General features: G+C 41.5%; 4 gene segments (V, D, J or C); all 4 read left to right on the top strand.

The window, feature by feature from the left end:
• Window positions 1-1895: 1895 nt before the first annotated feature.
• LOC113129645 (T cell receptor alpha variable 3-like) lies at window positions 1896-2817 on the top strand. The segment is given in 2 exon segments: window positions 1896-2122; window positions 2398-2817. Coding segments are annotated over 2 exon segments (411 nt in total).
• A 2524-nt stretch (window positions 2818-5341) lies between these two features.
• LOC113129618 (T cell receptor alpha variable 4-like) lies at window positions 5342-7964 on the top strand. The segment is given in 3 exon segments: window positions 5342-5409; window positions 5509-5815; window positions 7952-7964. Coding segments are annotated over 3 exon segments (375 nt in total).
• Window positions 7965-11547: 3583 nt separating this feature from the next.
• On the top strand, window positions 11548-12305 carry LOC113129617 (T cell receptor alpha variable 38-2/delta variable 8-like). The segment is given in 3 exon segments: window positions 11548-11636; window positions 11727-12080; window positions 12274-12305. Coding segments are annotated over 3 exon segments (432 nt in total).
• Window positions 12306-17206: 4901 nt separating this feature from the next.
• On the top strand, window positions 17207-17800 carry LOC113129641 (T cell receptor alpha variable 19-like; the record flags this gene model as incomplete). The annotated part of the segment is given in 2 exon segments: window positions 17207-17405; window positions 17496-17800. Coding segments are annotated over 2 exon segments (423 nt in total), but the record flags the coding sequence as incomplete, so codon positions are not given.
• Window positions 17801-19663: the final 1863 nt, after the last annotated feature.

Genomic DNA, 19663 nt, shown 5'->3' with positions numbered 1-19663 from the left:
AAGCACTAAATCAGACAGGAAGTCAGGGAATTCAGTTAAAAACTCTGAGTAAGGAACAGGTGGACGGTACACAATGACAAGTAGAACTGGTTTTTGTGTTTTCCAGTTTGGATGTGAGAGACTAAGAGTGAGGCTCTCAAATGAGTTATAACTGTTCTGAGGATGAAAGTTTAATAATAAGTTTGACTGGAAGATTGCAGCTACTCCTCCACCTCGACCTGTGCTTCGAGGAACATGATAATTTTTATGACTGAGGGAGGTTGATTCATTCAAACTGACATATTCATCCTGCTGTAACCAGGTTTCAGTAAGATAAAGTAGGTCAATTTGGTGATCAGTTATCAAATCATTTACTAACAGAGATTTAGAAGAAAGGGACCTAATATTTAATAATCCACATTTGACAGTTCTGTTTTTCTGTTCAATAAGAAGAGTGGTCTTAATTTTTATTAAGTTTTTATGAATAACTCCTCTTCTGTTAACTTCTGATTTATTTGATTTATATGTTCGAGGGGCAGACACAGTCTCTATGTGGTTTGAGGGGGGCGGCGGCTCTAAGGAAACTGCAGAGAAGCGTTTTAGATTGAGTCTCTGCATCCCGGTCCCCACCCTGGATTGTCAGGCTTTAGGTCGGCTAAGAAACTCGGCCAAATTCCTAGAGATGAGAGCTGCACCATTCAAAGTGGGATGGATGCCATCTCTCGCTACCAGACCGGGTTTTCCCCAGAAAGTGGCCCAATTGTCTATGAAGCCCACATCGTTTGCTGGACACCACCTAGACAGCCAGCGACGGAACGACGACATGCGGCTAAACATGTCATCGCTGGTCAGATTGGGGAGGGTCCAGAGAAAACTAGGGAGTCCGACATTAATTTAGCAAAGTTACACACCGACTCAACATTAATTTTAGTGACCTCCGATTGGCGTAATCGGGTGTCATTGCTGCCGACGTGAATAACAATTCAGGTCTCAGTTATGATCATTACACAACGTTCCAGGATTCTAAGCTCAAATTTGTTATGATCTACCACAAGGATCAGTCCCAGGTCACCTGAACCTTTGAGGTCACATGGATTATAATACTCCTAAATTCAGGTCCATTTCCACCATGTTGCTGCACCTTCCATCAAAATGTGTGTCAGGAGCTGGTCCTGTTGTTTTACCTGTTAATGCCAAGGTCAGTGCTGGAGTTCATGGACCTTCTGCAGCTGAGTGGATCCAAATCTGACATCCTTTGATTTGGCGCCAACTATTAAAAAATAAACTCATTGAATTCAGTGACACATGAATGACAGAAGTAGCAAAGTGTGTCTTTTGTAATGAGAAGTGTATTGAGTGTTAGGTAGAAATGAGAGATGTACTGATACACTGAGTACATACTCATTGTACAAATGCACAGTCCATCAGCTCCATCATTGTACCAACCACAGCAAAACTGAGCTGGTTTGGAGCCAGGAGATTACCAGGCACATGCAGTATGAAGTACTGTTAGTGTAGACTCACATGGGCAGTCTGTCTGAGAGAGGGCTGGATTGGTGTGTGCATGATAAAACTGCCCATAGACTAAATAAGAATCTCATCTGACTTCACTGATTTTAATTACAGGCACAAATACATGCTGCGTTTGTCCAACAGTCATTTTGTAGAAAACAGTGGCTGCCTGAAGACCTCACACATTTTTGGAGCAAATTTGATCAATTACTTATGAAATCCACAGCACAATGTTCAGTCTCTGAAGTCCTACATGAGGCCATCTCCAGACTATATAAAACCAATTTCACCATGATTTTAAATGATGTGTAAATGACTTATGATGCTGCCATTTGGAGACTAGACTTCACAGGATTCTTTGAGGATGTTCATAAATATGCCAAAAGAAACAAAAAGAAAAGCCAGCAGAAAAATAAAGGTTTATCTGTTCAGAGTGATTTTAGCGTCGATAACGTTCAGTGATATCAGAGGACGAACAGGTTGAGGGAGGAGCAAATCTGTCAAAGAGCAGAACTAGTCCCACTGTGAGATTCATTCAATATCTAAAGCAAACACAACACAGATACTGTCTGTAAGATGCTCTCACTGCAACGCTGTGGAATATTTTCTCTTGTTCTGATCATACTAAAAGGTAGGTTACAGCAGGAATCAGACATGAGACCCAAACCTGAGCTTTACTGCTATGGGTCACTTTCAGTTTGTCAGTCAGTACAAACTCTACTGTGGACACTGACTTCAGTTCCTGCTTTGGTCTGTTTGTACGTCTGTTATTGTGTTTGTTCATTTTTGTTGTTCAAATTGTTAAAATCTGAACTAAAATATAGAAAAATCAGGAATCATGAAAACCACTGGAACAGACTATCAGAGTTTAGTATCATCTTTAACAACATTCATCTCTTCCTTCAGGTGTCGGCTGTGAAGATCTGAGTCCAGTCAACAAAGAAGAGTTCAGTTTAGAAGACAGCACTGTCACTCTGTCCTACAAATACTCCAAAACTATAACACCTAGTGATTATTTCTTCTGGTATCGCCAATATCCAGGAAAACCACCAGAGTTCCTTTTGTACATCTCAGGGTTGAACATTTCAAAGTCTTCAGATTCTCTGAAATCAGACAAAAGGTTCTCGACTAAACTGTCTGGAGAACAACATCTGGATCTGCAGATCTCCTCTGCTGCAGTGACAGACTCTGCTCTGTACTACTGTGCTGTGAGGCCCACAGTGACAGCAAACCCACAGTCTCTGTACAAAAACACAAGCTGACACACTGACAAGCTGCTGGAAGCCTTTTTTCCACACTGTTGAAGTCAACGGTTTACCTCCACTAGAGGGCCACATCATCAAGTAGGCGGTGCTCTACTTCTGCCCTGTGTTCAACCGTTGTGTCAATAAGAACAATTCTCAGACTGAATGTTGAACATCAGCTAGTTTCTCCTGTTCATTTCAACCTGCTTGGACAGATGGAACATTGGCTGTGGATTATTCTTGCTGCTCTTTGCTTTGGTAAGATAGAAAGTACAACATGTTTTATCCTCAAACATTTGAACACATCACTGAGCTGACATCAGCCCTTTTTATGGTTCACACTGACAATGATCCCTGAAAATCAGATTCATTCTACATGTCTATGTATCTGTCTCTTTGCCAGGTAACTCTTTAAACCTGCTGATTGTTCTGCTTTCATCAATCATCTTCATTGATCCATCTCTTCCTCTGCATGTTCTGTTCTTCCCCAGAGTGTAAAGGAGAAGACAGAGTGATCCAGCCAACAGGAGATGTCATTGCTGCTGAAGGAGACACAGCCACACTGGGTTGTACTTTTGAGACCAGTGACCCAAGTCCCACTTTGTTTTGGTATAAACAAGAAGAAAACGATTTACCAAAGTATATGATGAAATCTTTCTCCACATCAGTAGAAAAAGCTCCAGACTTTCAGAAAGACAGATTTAATGCTGAAATCAACAAGACATCAGTTCCTCTGAAGATCCAGAAGCTTCAGCTGTCTGACTCTGCTGTGTACTACTGTGCTCTGCGGCCCACAGTGACAGGAAACACCAAAACTCTGTACAAAAACCTTTGGAGCAAAGACAACACAATACTCCACAACATCCACCAGAGGGAACCACTCACTGTTAAACTTCAGTGGTTGGTTCAAAAACCAACAATATATATATCAACGAATCATGGAGCCAAAGTATTGTAGTGGTATCGAACCAGTACTCACTACATGATAATGGACTCATCTCTATACTTTTCCCGCTAGACCTTAGTGCTGCACTTGACACTACTGACCACAGCATCTTATTACAGAGACTGGAACATGTGATTGGAATTGAATTACAAGCGTTAAAATGGTTCCAGTCTTATTTATCGGACAGATTCCATTTTGTTTATATTGACGACGAACCTTCCATGTGCACAAAAGTTAGTTTTGGAGTTCCACAAGGTTCTGTGCTTAGACCGATTCTGTTCACCTTATACATGCTTCCTTTAGGCAATACTATTAGGAAACACTCTATTAATTACCACTGCTATGCAGATGACACTCAGCTGTATCTATCTATGAAACCTGATAACACAAACCAGTTAGTCAGAATTTAGGTGTGTCTAAAGGACATAAAGGCCTGGATGACCAGTAACTTTCTACTTTTAAATTTGGAGAAAACAGAAGTTATTGTATTTCGGCCTAAAAACCTCAGAAATAGCTTTTCTAACAATGTAGCTACTTTAGATGGCATAGCCCTGGCCTCCAGCACTACTATGAAAAACCTTGGAGTTAATTTTGACCAGGACATGTTCTTTAATTCACACATAAACCAAACCTCTAGAACTGCCTTCTTTCTACTTGTGGTTCCCAGAGTTTCCAAAAGTAGAATGGGAGGCAGAGCCTATCGCTATCAAGCTCCACTCCTGTGGAACCAGCTCCCAGTCTGGGTTCAGGAGGCAGACACTCTGTACTAGATTTGCCTGAGGACCATCGGTGCACTGAGCTACCCTACCCTAACCCTCCTGGTTCTGCTGGAGATTTTTCCTCTCTAGTCGCCAAGTGCTGCTCATAAGGGATTTGTTGGGTTTTTTGTTTTTTGTAAAGTGCCCTGAGATGATTGTATTGGGATTTGGAGCTATAGAAATAAAACTGAATTGACCTGAATACATCTGTGCACAAATTTTAAGAAGGCTAGCATGAGAAGACTGCAGGTAGCGTTTTATAATGCTGAAGCCTAGATGGTGGTTTGCTAGTGAGCTGTCTGTGACCTTACAAATAAATACTTTTCAACCAGTGTTAAGAAAACTCATGTATAACTTTATTTGCCATCTGGATAGATCTGGAAATTACATTATTTTGGCTTTAGCCAACATTAGATGTAGTGCTCCTCATTATCAGTCCTTGTCATAGAGATACTGGTATGGGTGTCTCTGGTAGATATGTAGGTACTGATATTATTTAATGTATGTGAATTGTTGTTTTTATTATTCTGGACTGTGAGTCTGCAATAAAATAATTCAATCATTCATGAACCTCTGTTTATGAAGCAGCCTCTCACTTTATGTTTCCATCAGTCAGTGAATGTGACACCAATGCAAAAGCTGCTTTGGAGTCAAATGACCATGAGCCTTCTCCCTTTAACATAACTACAACATTTATGAACAAGCTCCACAGCCTGGATAATGAGCCAGTTAGTGATAAAAACCATTCAATGTTATGCAAAGCAATAAAGACCAGTGAGAAGCTGAAAAGTCGTCAGTCCTGTGTGAAAGGAGGAGATGAAGAGATGAAGGGAGGAGCAAAACTGTGACTGAAGGACAGAAAAGACTGAAACTCTCACAGTGGAGTTTAAAGCAGAAACAGCTTCTATCTTTAAGATGGAGTCAGAGCACTTACATCTGTTTTCAGCTTTGTTTCTGATCACACTGACAGGTAGGAGAAAATTCACTAGGGAACATAGAAATGTAAAATAGAATTCACTGATAAAACCTTTGGAGCAATAAGTTATAACAGAGTTATGTCTTCCTTCAGGTGTCGGCTGTGAAGATCTGAGTCCAGTCAACAAAGAAGAGTTCAGTTTAGAAGACAGCACTGTCACTCTGTCCTACAAATACCCCAAACTGTCAGCTGGTAATTATTTCTTCTGGTATCGCCAATATCCAGGAAAACCACCAGAGTTCCTCATCTCACACTCTGCTTCAGGACAAGTGGGAAATAATCCAGTTCCTGGACTGAAGGTCAAAGTGGAGGAAAAGCAAATCAGCATGAACATCTCCTCTGCTGCAGTGTCTGACTCTGCTGTGTACTACTGTGCTGTGAAGCCCACAGTGACAGGAAACACCAAAACTCTGTACAAAAACCTTTGGAGCAAAGACAACACAATACTCCACAACATCCACCAGAGGGAGACACACACTGTTAAACTTCAGTAGTTTGTCATTACAGTCTGGATTCTTTGAAAACAAGAGAATAACAGCTGAATGAATCATGGGGGGGACTGCTGTGTCTTTGACTACACTGAAACTTTGCTAACTGAGAACATCACAGATGCTGCTCTTCAGCTAGAGAAGCTAATGCTCTACAGAGCAGATAGTGTAGCCTCACAAACCAACAATATATATATCAGCAAATCATGATGCCAGAGTATCGTAGTGATCTCAAACCAGTACTCACTACATGATAATGGACTCATCTCTATACTTGTCTTTCTAGACCTTAGTGCTGCACTTAACACTATTGACCACAGCATCTTATTACAGAGACTGGAACATGTGACTGGAATCGAAGGAAAAGCGTTAAAATGGTTCCAGTCTTATTTATCGGACAGATTCCAATTTGTTCATGTTCATGATGAACCTTCCATGTGCACAAAAGTTAGTTTTGGAGTTCCACAAGGTTCTGTGCTTAGACCGATTCTGTTCACCTTATACATGCTTCCTTTAGGCAATACTATTAGGAAGCACTCTATTAATTACCGCTGCTATGCAGATGACACTCAGCTGTATCTATCTATGAAACCTGATAACACAAACCAGTTAGCCAGATTTTAAGAGTGTCTAAAGCATGTAAATGCCTGGATGACCAGTAAGTTTGTACTTTTAAATTTAGAGAAAACAGAAGTTATTGTATTTGGGCCTAAAAGCCTCAGAAATAGCTTTTCTAACAATATAGTTACTTTAGATGGCATAGCCCTGGCCTCCAGCACTACTGTGAAAAACCTTGCAGTTAATTTTGACCAGGACATGTTCTTTAATTCACACATAAAACAAATCTCTAGAACTGCCTTCTTTCTACCTGTGGTTCCCAGAGTTTACAAAAGTAGAATGGGAGGCAGAGCCTATAGCCATCAAGCTCCTCTCCTGTGGAACCAGCTCCCAGTCTGGGTTCAGGAGGCAGACACTCTGTACTAGATTTAAAAACCTTCCTTTCTGACAAAGCGTATAGTTAGGGCTGGCTTCAGGTAACCCTGAACCATCCTTTAGTTATTCTGCTACAGGCCTAGACTGCCTGAGGAACATCGGTGCACCGAGCTAGCCTACCACTCCCAGTGTAGGGAATATTGCTTAAGAAGCCTAGATGGTGGTGTGCTATTGAGCTGTTTGTGACCTTACAAGTAAATACTTTTCAAGCAGTGTTAAGAAAACTCATGTATAACTTTATTTGCCATCTGGATAGATCTGGAAATTACATTTTTTTCGCTTTGGCCAATTTACTCCAGCTACTCTGGTTTCCTCCCACAGTCCAAAAACATGGATGTCAGGTTGATTGGTGACTCTAAATTGCACATAGGAGTGAGTGTGAGTGTGTGAGGTTGTTTGTCTCTATGTGGCCCTGTGATGGACTGGGGACCTGTCCAGGGTGTCCCCCTACCTTTCACCCAAAGAGAGCTGGTATAGGCTCCAGCTGATCCCTGGGACCCTGGTTAGGAAAGAGTGGGTAGTGATTCTGCAATAAAATGATTCAATCATTCATGAACCTCTTTTTATGAAGCAGCCTCTCACTTTATGTTTCCATCAGTCAGTGAATGTGACACCAATGCAAAAGCTGCTTTGGAGTCAAATGACCATGAGCCTTCTCCCTTTAAAATAACTACAACATTTATGAACAAACTCCACAGCCTGGATAATGAGCCAGTTAGTGATAAAAACCATGCAATGTTATGCAAAGCAATAAAGACCAGTGAGAAGCTGAAAAGTCGTCAGTCCTGTGTGAAAGGAGGAGATGAAGAGATGAAGGGAGGAGCAAAACTGTGACTGAAGGACAGAAAAGACTGAAACTCTCACAGTGGAGATTAAAGCAGAAACAGCTTCTGTCTTTAAGATGGAGTCAGAGCACTTACATCTGTTTTCAGCTTTGTTTCTGATCACACTGACAGGTAGGAGAAAATTCACTAGTGAACATAGAAATGTAAAATAGAATTCACTGATAAAACCTTTGGAGCAATAAGTTATAACAGAGTTATGTCTTCCTTCAGGTGTCGGCTGTGAAGATCTGAGTCCAGTCAAGAATGAAGAGTTCAGTTTAGAAGACAGCACTGTCACTCTGTCCTACAAATACCCCAAACTGTCACCTGGTGATTATTTCTTCTGGTATCGCCAATATCCAGGAAAACCACCAGAGTTCCTCATCTCACACACTGCTTCAGGAGAAGTATTAAATAATCCAGTTCCTGGACTGAAGGTCAAAGTGGAGGAAAAGCAAATCAGCATGAACATCTCCTCTGCTGCAGTGTCTGACTCTGCTGTGTACTACTGTGCTGTGAGGCCCACAGTGACAGGAAACACCAAAACTCTGTACAAAAACCTTTGGAGCAAAGACAACACAATACTCCACAACATCCACCAGAGGGAGACACACACTGTTAAACTTCAGTGGTTTGTTGCAGGAAGTCAAAGCCCAATCAGCTTGATGCTGAGGAGAAGAGCTGTGCAGCAGACACTGTTTAGTTTTTTCATTCTACTGCAGTGGAAGAACACTGTTCATCTGCTGTCTGACTTCAACAACTCCAAAGACATGTTGCTTTACTTCTTTCTCTTTTTATCTCACTTTATAGGTGAGTTTGACCACAAACAGGCGTCTCATTCAACCTCGCAATGAATTTGTCTTTGTCAGGAAGTCCTGGTCAACAGTTTGTGTCCACAGAGTAACACTGTACACTGACATTTTCCACTGTCTTCTCCTCTCAGCCTCGTGGACAATGTTCATCTAATGGCTTCATTTTCTCTGCTTTTTCCAGGACTAACAGCTGGAGACACAATCTCTCCTGTACAAGATGAAGTCACTGGAAGAGAAGGAGAATCTGTCAAACTCACATGTCGCTATCAAACAACTGAAACTTATATTTATCTTTACTGGTACAAACATCATTCAGACCTGGAAGCTCCTCAGTTTATACTCATGAAAGGAGCCAAAGGGGAAACAGGTCAATATATTCCTGATAATCGATATGAATCCCAAACATCAGATGCATCAACTGAACTGACCATAAAGAGTCTAACCCTGGCAGACACAGCTCTCTACTACTGTGCTCTAGAAACACAGTGATACAAAGTGTAGAAGAGTCTGTACAAAAACCTGAACACAGATATCTGACTACTCTTCAAAGGGGAGGGAAGTGGGATTCAAACCACAGCTTCATATCAGATTTATTCTGCTCATTCCTGTTTGATCAGAGTCCCTGTGGTTACAGCTGCTAATGAAACACTGGGGGAGGATTCACATCAGCAGCAAATCCACATCAATGACAAACCAACTGTTGATGCTTCAGACACAAGAGACCATGAAAACAAATAAACAGACTCTGACTTACTCAGTTAATCCTCTTCATACACTGTGGGTCATTAGGCCACAATGAGCTCCTTCCATTGTTCATGGAGAACTACAGCCCAAATTCACACTAAAGTATTAACTAATAACACACTGACATCACTAGTTTATATGTTCAGACATCAAAATACACAGAAAAACTCAAAACAACAAAAGTTTCAAACTTTCACAGCTGAAGATTTTTACCAAGTTTCAACATTTTTGATTGAAGTTTCAACAACAAATCCACCATCTTTGATTTGACCAAACATGATATTTACATTCAAGACAATGTCTCCTCCTATTCATTAACAGCTTCCTCAGCTCAGGGTCTGTCCCAGATGTATTCAAGCATGCTGTGGTAAGGCCTTTTCTCAAAAAATCCAATCCAATCTTGATCCTGCACTTCTCTCAAACTTTAGACCAGTATCCCATTTACCTTTCTTGTCTAATGTTTTGGAAAAAGTTGTTTTCATCCAGCTTCATTCTGTTTTTGAAAAGAACCATATTTTTGAAAAATTCCAATCTGGCTTTAGAACTTGGCACAGTACTGAACCCGCTCTCTTGAAGGTTCAGAATGATATCCTCCTGTCCCTGGATTCTAAGAAACCTATGCTGCTAGTAATGCTGGACTTCACCACAGCATTTGATACTGTGGGTCACTCCATCCCCCTGACACATTTATCACACCTAGTTGGCCTTCAGGGACCTGTACTACAAGTGGTTCAGGTCCGATTTAATGAATAGAACCTTTCCTGTCGTGATTGGCGACCTTTCCTTCTCTCCAGCTCCCCTGACCTCTGGTGTGCCACAGGGCTCCATTCTGGGCCCTGTTTTATTCTCTTTGTACATGTTACCATTAGGATCGATTATCACAAAATACAACGTCTCCTTTCATCTGTATGCAGATGACTTACAGATCTACCTGCCAGTTGTTTCTAACTCTTCTGACACACTCATATCCATCTGTAGGTGTTTGGATGACATCAAAATCTGGTTATCTCAGAACTTTCTTAGTTTGAACGAGCGCAGGACAGAATATATTCTCGTTGGCACCCCCAACCGTCCCAGTTTTGAGGCTTCTGGTTTTGACTCTCTGACACTTCACGGTCAAAAACCTGGGGGTGACCTTAGACAATAACTTAAACTTCCATAAACAAATTAATTCTGTTGTGAAGGCAAGTTTTTTTCAGCTATGCCTCCTTGCAAAGGTTAAGCCCTTTCTGAACCACAGTGACCTAGAGAAGCAATTCACACTTTCATTAGATCCCGGCTAAATCATTTCAACACTCTTTATGTTTGCATTAACCAAGCTGACATCCATCGCTTGCAACTTGTTCAGAATGCTGCGGCCCGCTTGCTGACTAACACCAAAAAGCATGATCATATCTCCGCAATCCTGTATTCCCTCCACTGGCTCCCCGTACAATTCCAAATTCTATTTAAGCTTCTGTTGTTTACTTTCAGTCCAATCAATGACAGGGCACCTTCATACCTATGAGAGATTTGAAGTTCTCACCAACCCAGCAGAGATTTGCCTTCTGCTGGCCAACATTTGCTCTCTTGATCGAGGTACAAACAATGGGTTTATTGTGCCAGTGGCAGGTCCCAAACTCTGGAACACTTTGACCATTGAATTATGTTCCATCAATGACCTGCCCCTGTTTAGAGCGAAACTTAAGACTCAGTTATTCAGACTGGCTTTTGATTCATAGCACGACCCTGCCATTTTTTTTTTTTTGTGTGTCGGGTGTATTTTATACTCCTTATTATTGTATATATCCTTTATTTTTTAGATTTTTTTAATGTTGTGAAGCACTTCGGTCAACCTGAGTTGATGTAAGGTGCTATACAAATAAAGATTTGATTGATTGATTGATTGATTGAAAAGAAAAAAATCCTGAAGAGAATTTACAAAGTCCCATTTGTCAAATGTTCCTTCTCAGTTTGCTTGTACTATTTGTGATAAAAGATATTAAAGGGGTCGTAGCAGGTTCCCAACAATTAGCAGCTTTATATGTCAGGGACCAACGGGAATGTGCAGCAGCTGTAAAACAGGAAACGGTTTAGCTGAAATGTCCAATGACGATCACATACAAGGCAAGTTGGACACTGAAAGGAGACTGGTCCAAACTGTGTTCAGAGTAAAGTTGTCAGCAGGGGAATAACACAGGGCTGTGAATGAGCCCTGTCACTGTGATCAGGCTCCTCCTTCTAATCCACCAACTTAGTGTTGATGAAGACTAAACAGAGGGATCACAGGCTTCTTCATACTGGCTGGAGCTCCCAGTTCCTCAACACTGCACATATGATGCCTCTGTTCATTTCAGCGTTGCTGGCTGCTATGTGCCTTGGTATGAACACAACTCTGTTTCTCTGATATCATTCCAGCATTGACATGACTCTTTAACAGCACACTGACACTGTTTGTTGGTGTTTTACAGAATGCAGAGCACAAAAAGACAACGTGCTGCAGCCAGAAGGAGATGAGACTGCTACTGAAGGAGACGCAGTAACACTTGGCTGTCTGTATAACAGCAGTTCAGCAAGTCCATATCTCTACTGGTACAAACAGGATGGAAACAACAGCCCCACGTTCATCCTGAGTCGAGTTAATCTAGATGAAGGCAACACACCAGATGAGTACAGGGAGAGATTTTCATCCACACTGAATTCCACATCCAGATCAGTTCCTCTGAAGATCCAGAAGCTTCAGCTGTCTGACTCTGCTGTGTACTACTGTGCTCTGCAGCCCACAGTGACAGGAAACACCAAAACTCTGTACAAAAACCTTTGGAGCAAAGACAACACAATACTCCACAACAGCCACCAGAGGGAGACACACACTGTTGAACTTCTGTGGTTTGTCATCACAGTCTGGATTCTTTGTAAAGCAGAGAAATAAAAGAGGATGAATCATGGGGGGACTGCTGTGTCTTTGACTACACTGAAACTTTGCTAACTGAGAACATCACACATGCTGCTCTTCAGCTAGAGAGGCTAATGATACACAGACCAGATAGTGTAGCCTCACAAACCAACAATATATAATTCAACAAATCATGATGCCAGAGTATCGCAGTGGTCTTGAACCAGTACTTACTAGATGATAATGGACTCATCTATATTCTTGTCCTGCTAGACCTGAGTGCTGCACTTGACACTATTGACCACAGCATGTTATTACAGAGACTGGAACATGTGATTGGAATCAAAGGAACAGCATTCAAATGGTTCAAATCTTATTTATCGGACAGATTCCAGTTTGTTCATGTTCATGATGAACCTTCCATGCGCACAAAGGTTAATTATGGAGTTCAATCAATCAATCAATCAATCAATGTTTATTTATAAAGCACTTTACAACAACATAAGGAAGACCAAAGTGCTGTACATCAAGTAAACAATAATAAAATGCAATAAGCAGAAAAAGACATAGGCATACTTTTGTGTAATAAGTTGTACTGCTAAGAGCTAAAGGCTAGCCTGAACAGATAAGTCTTTAGTCCGGACTTAAAAAGAGACGGGTCAGTGAGTGCTCGCAGCTCCAGGGGCAGAGTATTCCACAGTTTGGGAGCAGCTACAGCGAATGCACGATCACCCCACTGTTTATACTGGGATCTAGGGACCTCCAGTACAGTCTGAGAGGACAGACGAAGAACCCTACTGGGGTGGTGGAGGGTTAAAATCTCCGATAGATAAGGAGGAGCGAGATCATTAAGAGCTTTAAAAACAAAAGTTAAAATTTTAAACTGGATGCGGTAACGAACTGGCAGCCAGTGAAGAGAGTAAAGAATGGGAGTGATGTGATTGGATCTAGACGAGCCGGTTAAAAGGCGTGCAGCTGCATTTTGCACCAATTGTAATCGATTAACTAGGGACTTGTGTAATCCCAAAATACAGCGAATTACAGTAGTCAATGCGTGAACTAATGAAAGCATGAACAGCTTTCTCCACATCACTGCGAGATAGAAAGGGTTTCACTTTGGCCAGAAGACGCAGCTGGAAAAAGCTGTCTTTGACCACAGCATTTATTTGTTTGTCCAATTTCAGCTTGTTATCAAAAATCACTCCCAAGTTCCTCACAGATTGACCAACATGCAATGTCAGAGCACTGAGATCAATGTTGCGGTAGAATCCTGGGGGGCCAAACAAAATACACTCACTTTTACTTTCATTAAGGTGAAGGAAATTTTGGTTTCCACAAGGTTCTGTGCTTAGACCGATTCTGTTCACCTTATACATGCTCCCTTTAGGCTATGTTATTAGGAAGCACTCTATTAATTACCACTGCTATGCAGATGACACTCAGCTGTATCTATCTCTGAAACCTGTTAACACAAACCAGTTAGCCACACTTTAGGCGTGTCTAAAAAACATAAAGAACTGGATGACCAGTAACTTTCTACTTTTAAACTCATAGAAAACAGAAGTTATTGCATTTGGGCCTAAAAACCTCAGAAATAGCTTTTCTAACAAGATAGCTACTTTAGATGGCATAGCCCTGGCCTCCAGCACTGCTGTGAAAAACCTTGCAGTTAATTTTGACCAGGACATAATTCACACATAAAACAAATCTCTAGAACTGCCTTCGTTCACTTATGCAATTTTGCAAAAAATAGGAACATCCTGTCCCAAAGTGACACAGAAAAACTAGTCCATGTATTTGTTACCTCAAGGCTAGATTACTGTAACTCATTACTATCTGGATGTCCCACTATCTCCATAAAAAGCCTCCAGTTCATCCAGAATGCTACAGCTAGAGTCCTGACAGGAACTAGCAAGAGAGATCATATTCCTTCTATATTAGGTTCTTTTCTTTGGCTCCCTGTACAATCCAGAATAGAATTTAAAATCCTTCTTCTCACATACAAATCCCTTCATGATCAAGCTCCTTCATACCTTAAAGACCTCATAGTACCATATTATCCCAATAGAGCACTTCGCTCTCAAAGTGAAGGTCTACTTGTGGTTCCCAGAGTTTCCAAAAGTAGAATAGGAGGCAGCGCCTTTAGCTATCAAGCTCCTCTCCTGTAGAACCAGCTCTCAGTCTGGGTTCAGGAGGCAGACATTCTCTGTACTTTTAAGGCTAGACTTAAAACCTTCCTTTTTGACAAATCTTATAGTTGGTTCTGGTAACCCTGAACCATCCCTTAGTTATTCTGCTATAGGCGTGATGCAGCCTGGTTCTGCTCATGGTTTTTTCTTACGTTAAAGGGAGTTTTTCCTCTTCACCGTTGCCAAATGCTGCTCATAAGGGATTTGTTGGGTTTTTTGTAAAGTGCCTTGAGATGATTTTATTGTGATTTGGCGAAAATTGAATTGAGTTATTTGCTATTTTAAAATTATTACTTAATAGGATCTTTTTAAAGCCCTGATGAGAAACAATATTTGGTTTCACATTGTGAAGTGACGATGAAGGAGATCTTAAATCTTGACTCCTGAACAACGAAGCAGAAAACAGTGTTTTTACTGCATCACTGTGTTACCAATGTTTTACTGTAAACTCTTGATTCATAATTAGACTATAATGACTGAGACTTTACTTCTTTATGTTTATGTCATGTTCATGTTTCATACTGACAACAGTCAGAATTTCTGTGCACTGTGCAGCAGTCTGGGTGATCTGTTTTCTCAGGAAGTTGTTTCTCTCCAGATTCATTCAGGTGATTTTCCTGCAGATTCCTGCTTCAGTCTGAGCTTCTTGGATGATGGGGCTGCAGCATCACTGTCATTTCTAAAGCTTCCATCAGCCTGAATGGAAACAGAGCACAGCAAGAGGAGGAGCTACACAACTGAATATGAAAGGCTTCATTTTGGAACTGAAGAGCTGCTGTCTTCTCTCTGTTGTTCATTCAGTCCAAGTGAAAATGATGCTGCTGCTTTTCATTTGGATGCTGATGGTCTCCTTTCATACTGGTAAGTCAACTCTAACTGGAGAAAGTGGTGAAGATACAGAAACATTCCTGAACAGTTTTCTAACAGTGTGTTCAGCTTCAAGAAATCTAAGTTTCATGATGAAACATATTTTTGTTCTTCTCAGGATCCTCTGAGGATTTACTGACACCTTTTAAAGAGGAAATGACGACTTTGGAAGGAGACACTGTGACTCTCTCCTGCAACTATTCAGGCTCTGTGAACTATGTATACTGGTATCACCAGAAGTCCAGTTCATCTCCACAGCTGCTAATCGCAGAATATTCAGAGACCACAGGGAGAAGGTCTATGAGACATGACAAGAAAACAAAGGAGTTTCATCTGCAGATCTCCTCTGCTGCAGTGTCTGACTCTGCTGTGTACTACTGTGCTCTGCAGCCCACAGTGACAGGAAACACCAAAACTCTGTACAAAAACCTTTGGAGCAAAGACAACACAATACTCCACAACATCCACCAGAGGGAGACACACACTGTTAAACTTCAGTGGTTTGTTGCAGGAAGTCAAAGTCCAATCAGCTTGATGCTGAGGAGAAGAGCTGTGCAGCAGACACTGTTTAGTTTTTTCATTCTACTGCAGTGGAAGAACACTGTTCATCTGCTGTCTGACTTCAACAACTCCAAAGACATGTTGCTTTACTTCTTTCTCTTTTTATCTCACTTTATAGGTGAGTTTGACCACAAACAGGCGTCTCATTCAAACTTGCAATGAATTTGTCTTTGGCAGGAAGTCCTGGTCAACAGTTTGTGTCCACAGAGTAACACTGTACACTGACATTTTCCTCTGTCTTCTCCTCTCAGCCTCATGGACAATGTTCGTCTAATGGCTTCATTTTCTCTACTTTTTCCAGGACTAACAGCTGGAGACACAATCTCTCCTGTAGAAGATGAAGTCACTGGAAGAGAAGGAGAATCTGTCAAACTCACATGTCACTATCAAACAGATAGAACTAATATTTATCTTTACTGGTACAAACATCATTCAGACCTGGAAGCTCCTCAGTTTATACTCTGGAAAGGTGCTAGATCAAGGAGTGATAGACAATATATTCCTGATAATCGATATGAATCCAAAACATCAGATGCATCAACTGAACTGACCATAAAGAGTCTAACCCTGGCAGACACAGCTCTCTACTACTGTGCTCTAGAAACACAGTGATACAAAGTGTAGAAGAGTCTGTACAAAAACCTGAACACAGATATCTGACTACTCTTCAAAGGGGAGGGAAGTGGGATTCAAACCACAGCTTCATATCAGATTTATTCTGCTCATTCCTGTTTGATCAGAGTCCCTGTGGTTACAGCTGCTAATGAAACACTGGGGGAGGATTCACATCAGCAGCAAATCCACATCAATGACAAACCAACTGTTGATGCTTCAGACACAAGAAACCGTGAAAACAAATAAACAGACTGACTTACTCAGTTAATCCTCTTCATACACTGTGGGTCATTAGGCCACAATGAGCTCCTTCCATTGTTCACCATCCTTGGAAACATGGAGAACTACAGCCCAAATTCACACTAAAGTATTAACTAATAACACACTGACATCACTAGTTTATATGTTCAGACATCAAAATACACAGAAAAACTCAAAACAACAAAAGATTCAAACTTTCACAGCTGAAGATTTTTACCAAGTTTCAACATTTTTGATTGAAGCTTCAAAACAAATCCACCATCTTTGATTTGACCAAACATGATATTTACATTCAAGAGAAAAAATCCTGAAGAGAATTTACAAAGTCCCATTTGTCAAATGTTCCTTCTCAGTTGGCTTGTACTAGTTGTGATAAAAGATATTAAAGGGGTCGTAGCAGGTTCCCAACAATTAGCAGCTTTATATGTCAGGGACCAACGGGAATGTGCAGCAGCTGTAAAACAGGAAATGGGTCAGCTGAAATGTCCAATGACGATCACATACAAGACAAGTTGGACACTGAAAGGAGACTGGTCCAAACTGTATTCAGAGTAAAGTTGTCAGCAGGGGAATAACACAGGGCTGTGAATGAGCCCTGTCACTGTGATCAGGCTCCTCCTTCTAATCCACCAACTTAGTGTTGATGAAGACTAAACAGAGAGATCACAGCCTTCTTCATACTGGCTGGAGCTCCCAGTTCCTCAACACTGCACATATGACGCCTCTGTTCATCTCAGTGTTGCTGGCTGCTATGTGCCTTGGTATGAACACAACTCTGTTTCTCTGATATCATTCCAGCATTGACATGACTCTTTAACAGCACACTGACACTGTTTGTTGGTGTTTTACAGAATGCAGAGCACAAAAAGACAACGTGCTGCAGCCAGAAGGAGATGTGACTGCTACTGAAGGAGACGCAGTAACACTTGGCTGTCTGTATAACAGCAGTTCAACAAATAATTATCTCTACTGGTACAAACAGGATGGAAACAACAGCCCCACGTTCATCCTGAATCGAGTTAAACTGGATGAAGGCAACACACCAGACGAGTACAGGGAGAGATTTTCATCCACACTGAATTCCACATCCAGATCAGTTCCTCTGAAGATCCAGAAACTTCAGCTGTCTGACTCTGCTGTGTACTACTGTGCTCTGCAGCCCACAGTGACAGGAAACACCAAAACTCTGTACAAAAACCTTTGGAGCAAAGACAACACAATACTCCACAACATCCAGCAGAGGGAGCCACAGACTTCATCAGCTGTCTCATCAACATTCGATCAGCCCCACTTTTGTTGTATTGTCTGAAAATTTGATGATTGTGTTTGCAGCGTGAACAGGTGTTCAGTTGTACAGGGAGCAGGGGAGGGGGCTCAGCACACATCCCTGTGGTGTTCCAGTGCTGTGGGTCAGGGGTGGGGATGTGTTGGGAGTCAGTCTCACTATTTGTGGGTGAGTGCTAAGAAAGTCTTTAATCCACAGTACCACTCTGCTCGGGACAGTGGTGTTAAAAGCTGAGCTGGAGTCAAGGAAAAGCATCCTCACATACACCCCCTTCTGCTCCAGGTGTGTCATTGTAAAGGGCAGTGTTTATGGCAGCCTCTGTGATTCTATTGGCCCTGCATGCATACTGATGTTGGTCTAAGGTTGAGGAAAGAGTAGATGTTATATGACCCAGGACTAGACTTTCAAAGCTCTTGGCTATGATGTGTGTGAGTGCGACTGGTCTGTAGTCATTCAGACAGCTGATGTTTGTCTACTTGGGCACTGGGATGAAAGTGGTGGTTTTCAAATATGCAGGTACAGTAGCATGTGCCAAGAAGATGTTAAAGATATTGGTGGAAATCACTAGGAGCTGATGGACAAATGCACAGTCCATCTCTGCAGCTCTTATCAGAGCCCTCACATCTACATCACTGTGGTGGGTTGAGCAGACGCTAGCTCCATAGCCTTGTCCGTGACCTGTGGATGTAATCAGGTCTCAGTTATGATCATTACACAACGTTCCAGGATTCTAAGCTCAAATTTGTTATGATGTACCACAAGGATCAGTACCAGGTCATCTGAACCTTTGAGGTCACATGGATTATAATACTCCCAAATTCAGGTCCATTTCTACCATGTTGCTGCACCTTCCATCATAATGTGTGTCAGGAGCTGGTCCTGATGTTTTACCTGTTAATGCCAAGGTCAGTGCTGGAGTTCATGGACCTTCTGCAGCTGAGTGGATCCAAATCTGACATCCTTGGATTTGGCCCCAACTATTAAAAAATAAACTCATTGAATTCAGTGACACATGAATGACAGAAGTGGCAAAGTGTGTCTTTTGTAATGAGAAGTGTATTGAGTGTTAGGTAGAAATGAGAGATGTACTGATACACTGAGTACATACTCATTGTACAAATGCACAGTCCATCAGCTCCATCATTGTACCAACCACAGCAAAACTGAGCTGGTTTGGAGCCAGGAGATTACCAGGCACATGCAGTATGAAGTACTGTTAGTGTAGACTCACATGGGCAGTCTGTCTGAGAGAGGGCTGGATTGGTGTGTGCATGATAAAACTGCCCATAGACTAAATAAGAATCTCATCTGACTTCACTGATTTTAATTACAGGCACAAATACATGCTGCGGTTGTCCAACAGTCATTTTGTAGAAAACAGTGGCTGCCTGAAGACCTCACACATTTTTGGAGCAAATTTGATCAATTACTTATGAAATCCACAGCACAATGTTCAGTCTCTGAAGTCCTACATGAGGCCATCTCCAGACTATATAAAACCAATTTCACCATGATTTTAAATGATGTGTAAATGACTTATGATGCTGCCATTTGGAGACAAGACTTCACAGGATTCTTTGAGGATGTTCATAAATATGCCAAAAGAAACAAAAAGAAAAGCCAGCAGAAAAATAAAGGTTTATCTGTTCAGAGTGATTTTAGCGTCGATAACGTTCAGTGATATCAGAGGACGAACAGGTTGAGGGAGGAGCAAATCTGTCAAAGAGCAGAACT

This window comes from Mastacembelus armatus, unplaced genomic scaffold (genome assembly GCF_900324485.2).
Source record: "Mastacembelus armatus unplaced genomic scaffold, fMasArm1.2, whole genome shotgun sequence".
In the NCBI taxonomy this organism is placed as follows: domain Eukaryota; kingdom Metazoa; phylum Chordata; class Actinopteri; order Synbranchiformes; family Mastacembelidae; genus Mastacembelus; species Mastacembelus armatus.
The sequence above is the reverse complement of the archived record's forward strand: the minus strand, read 5'-3'. Positions and strand labels throughout refer to the sequence as shown.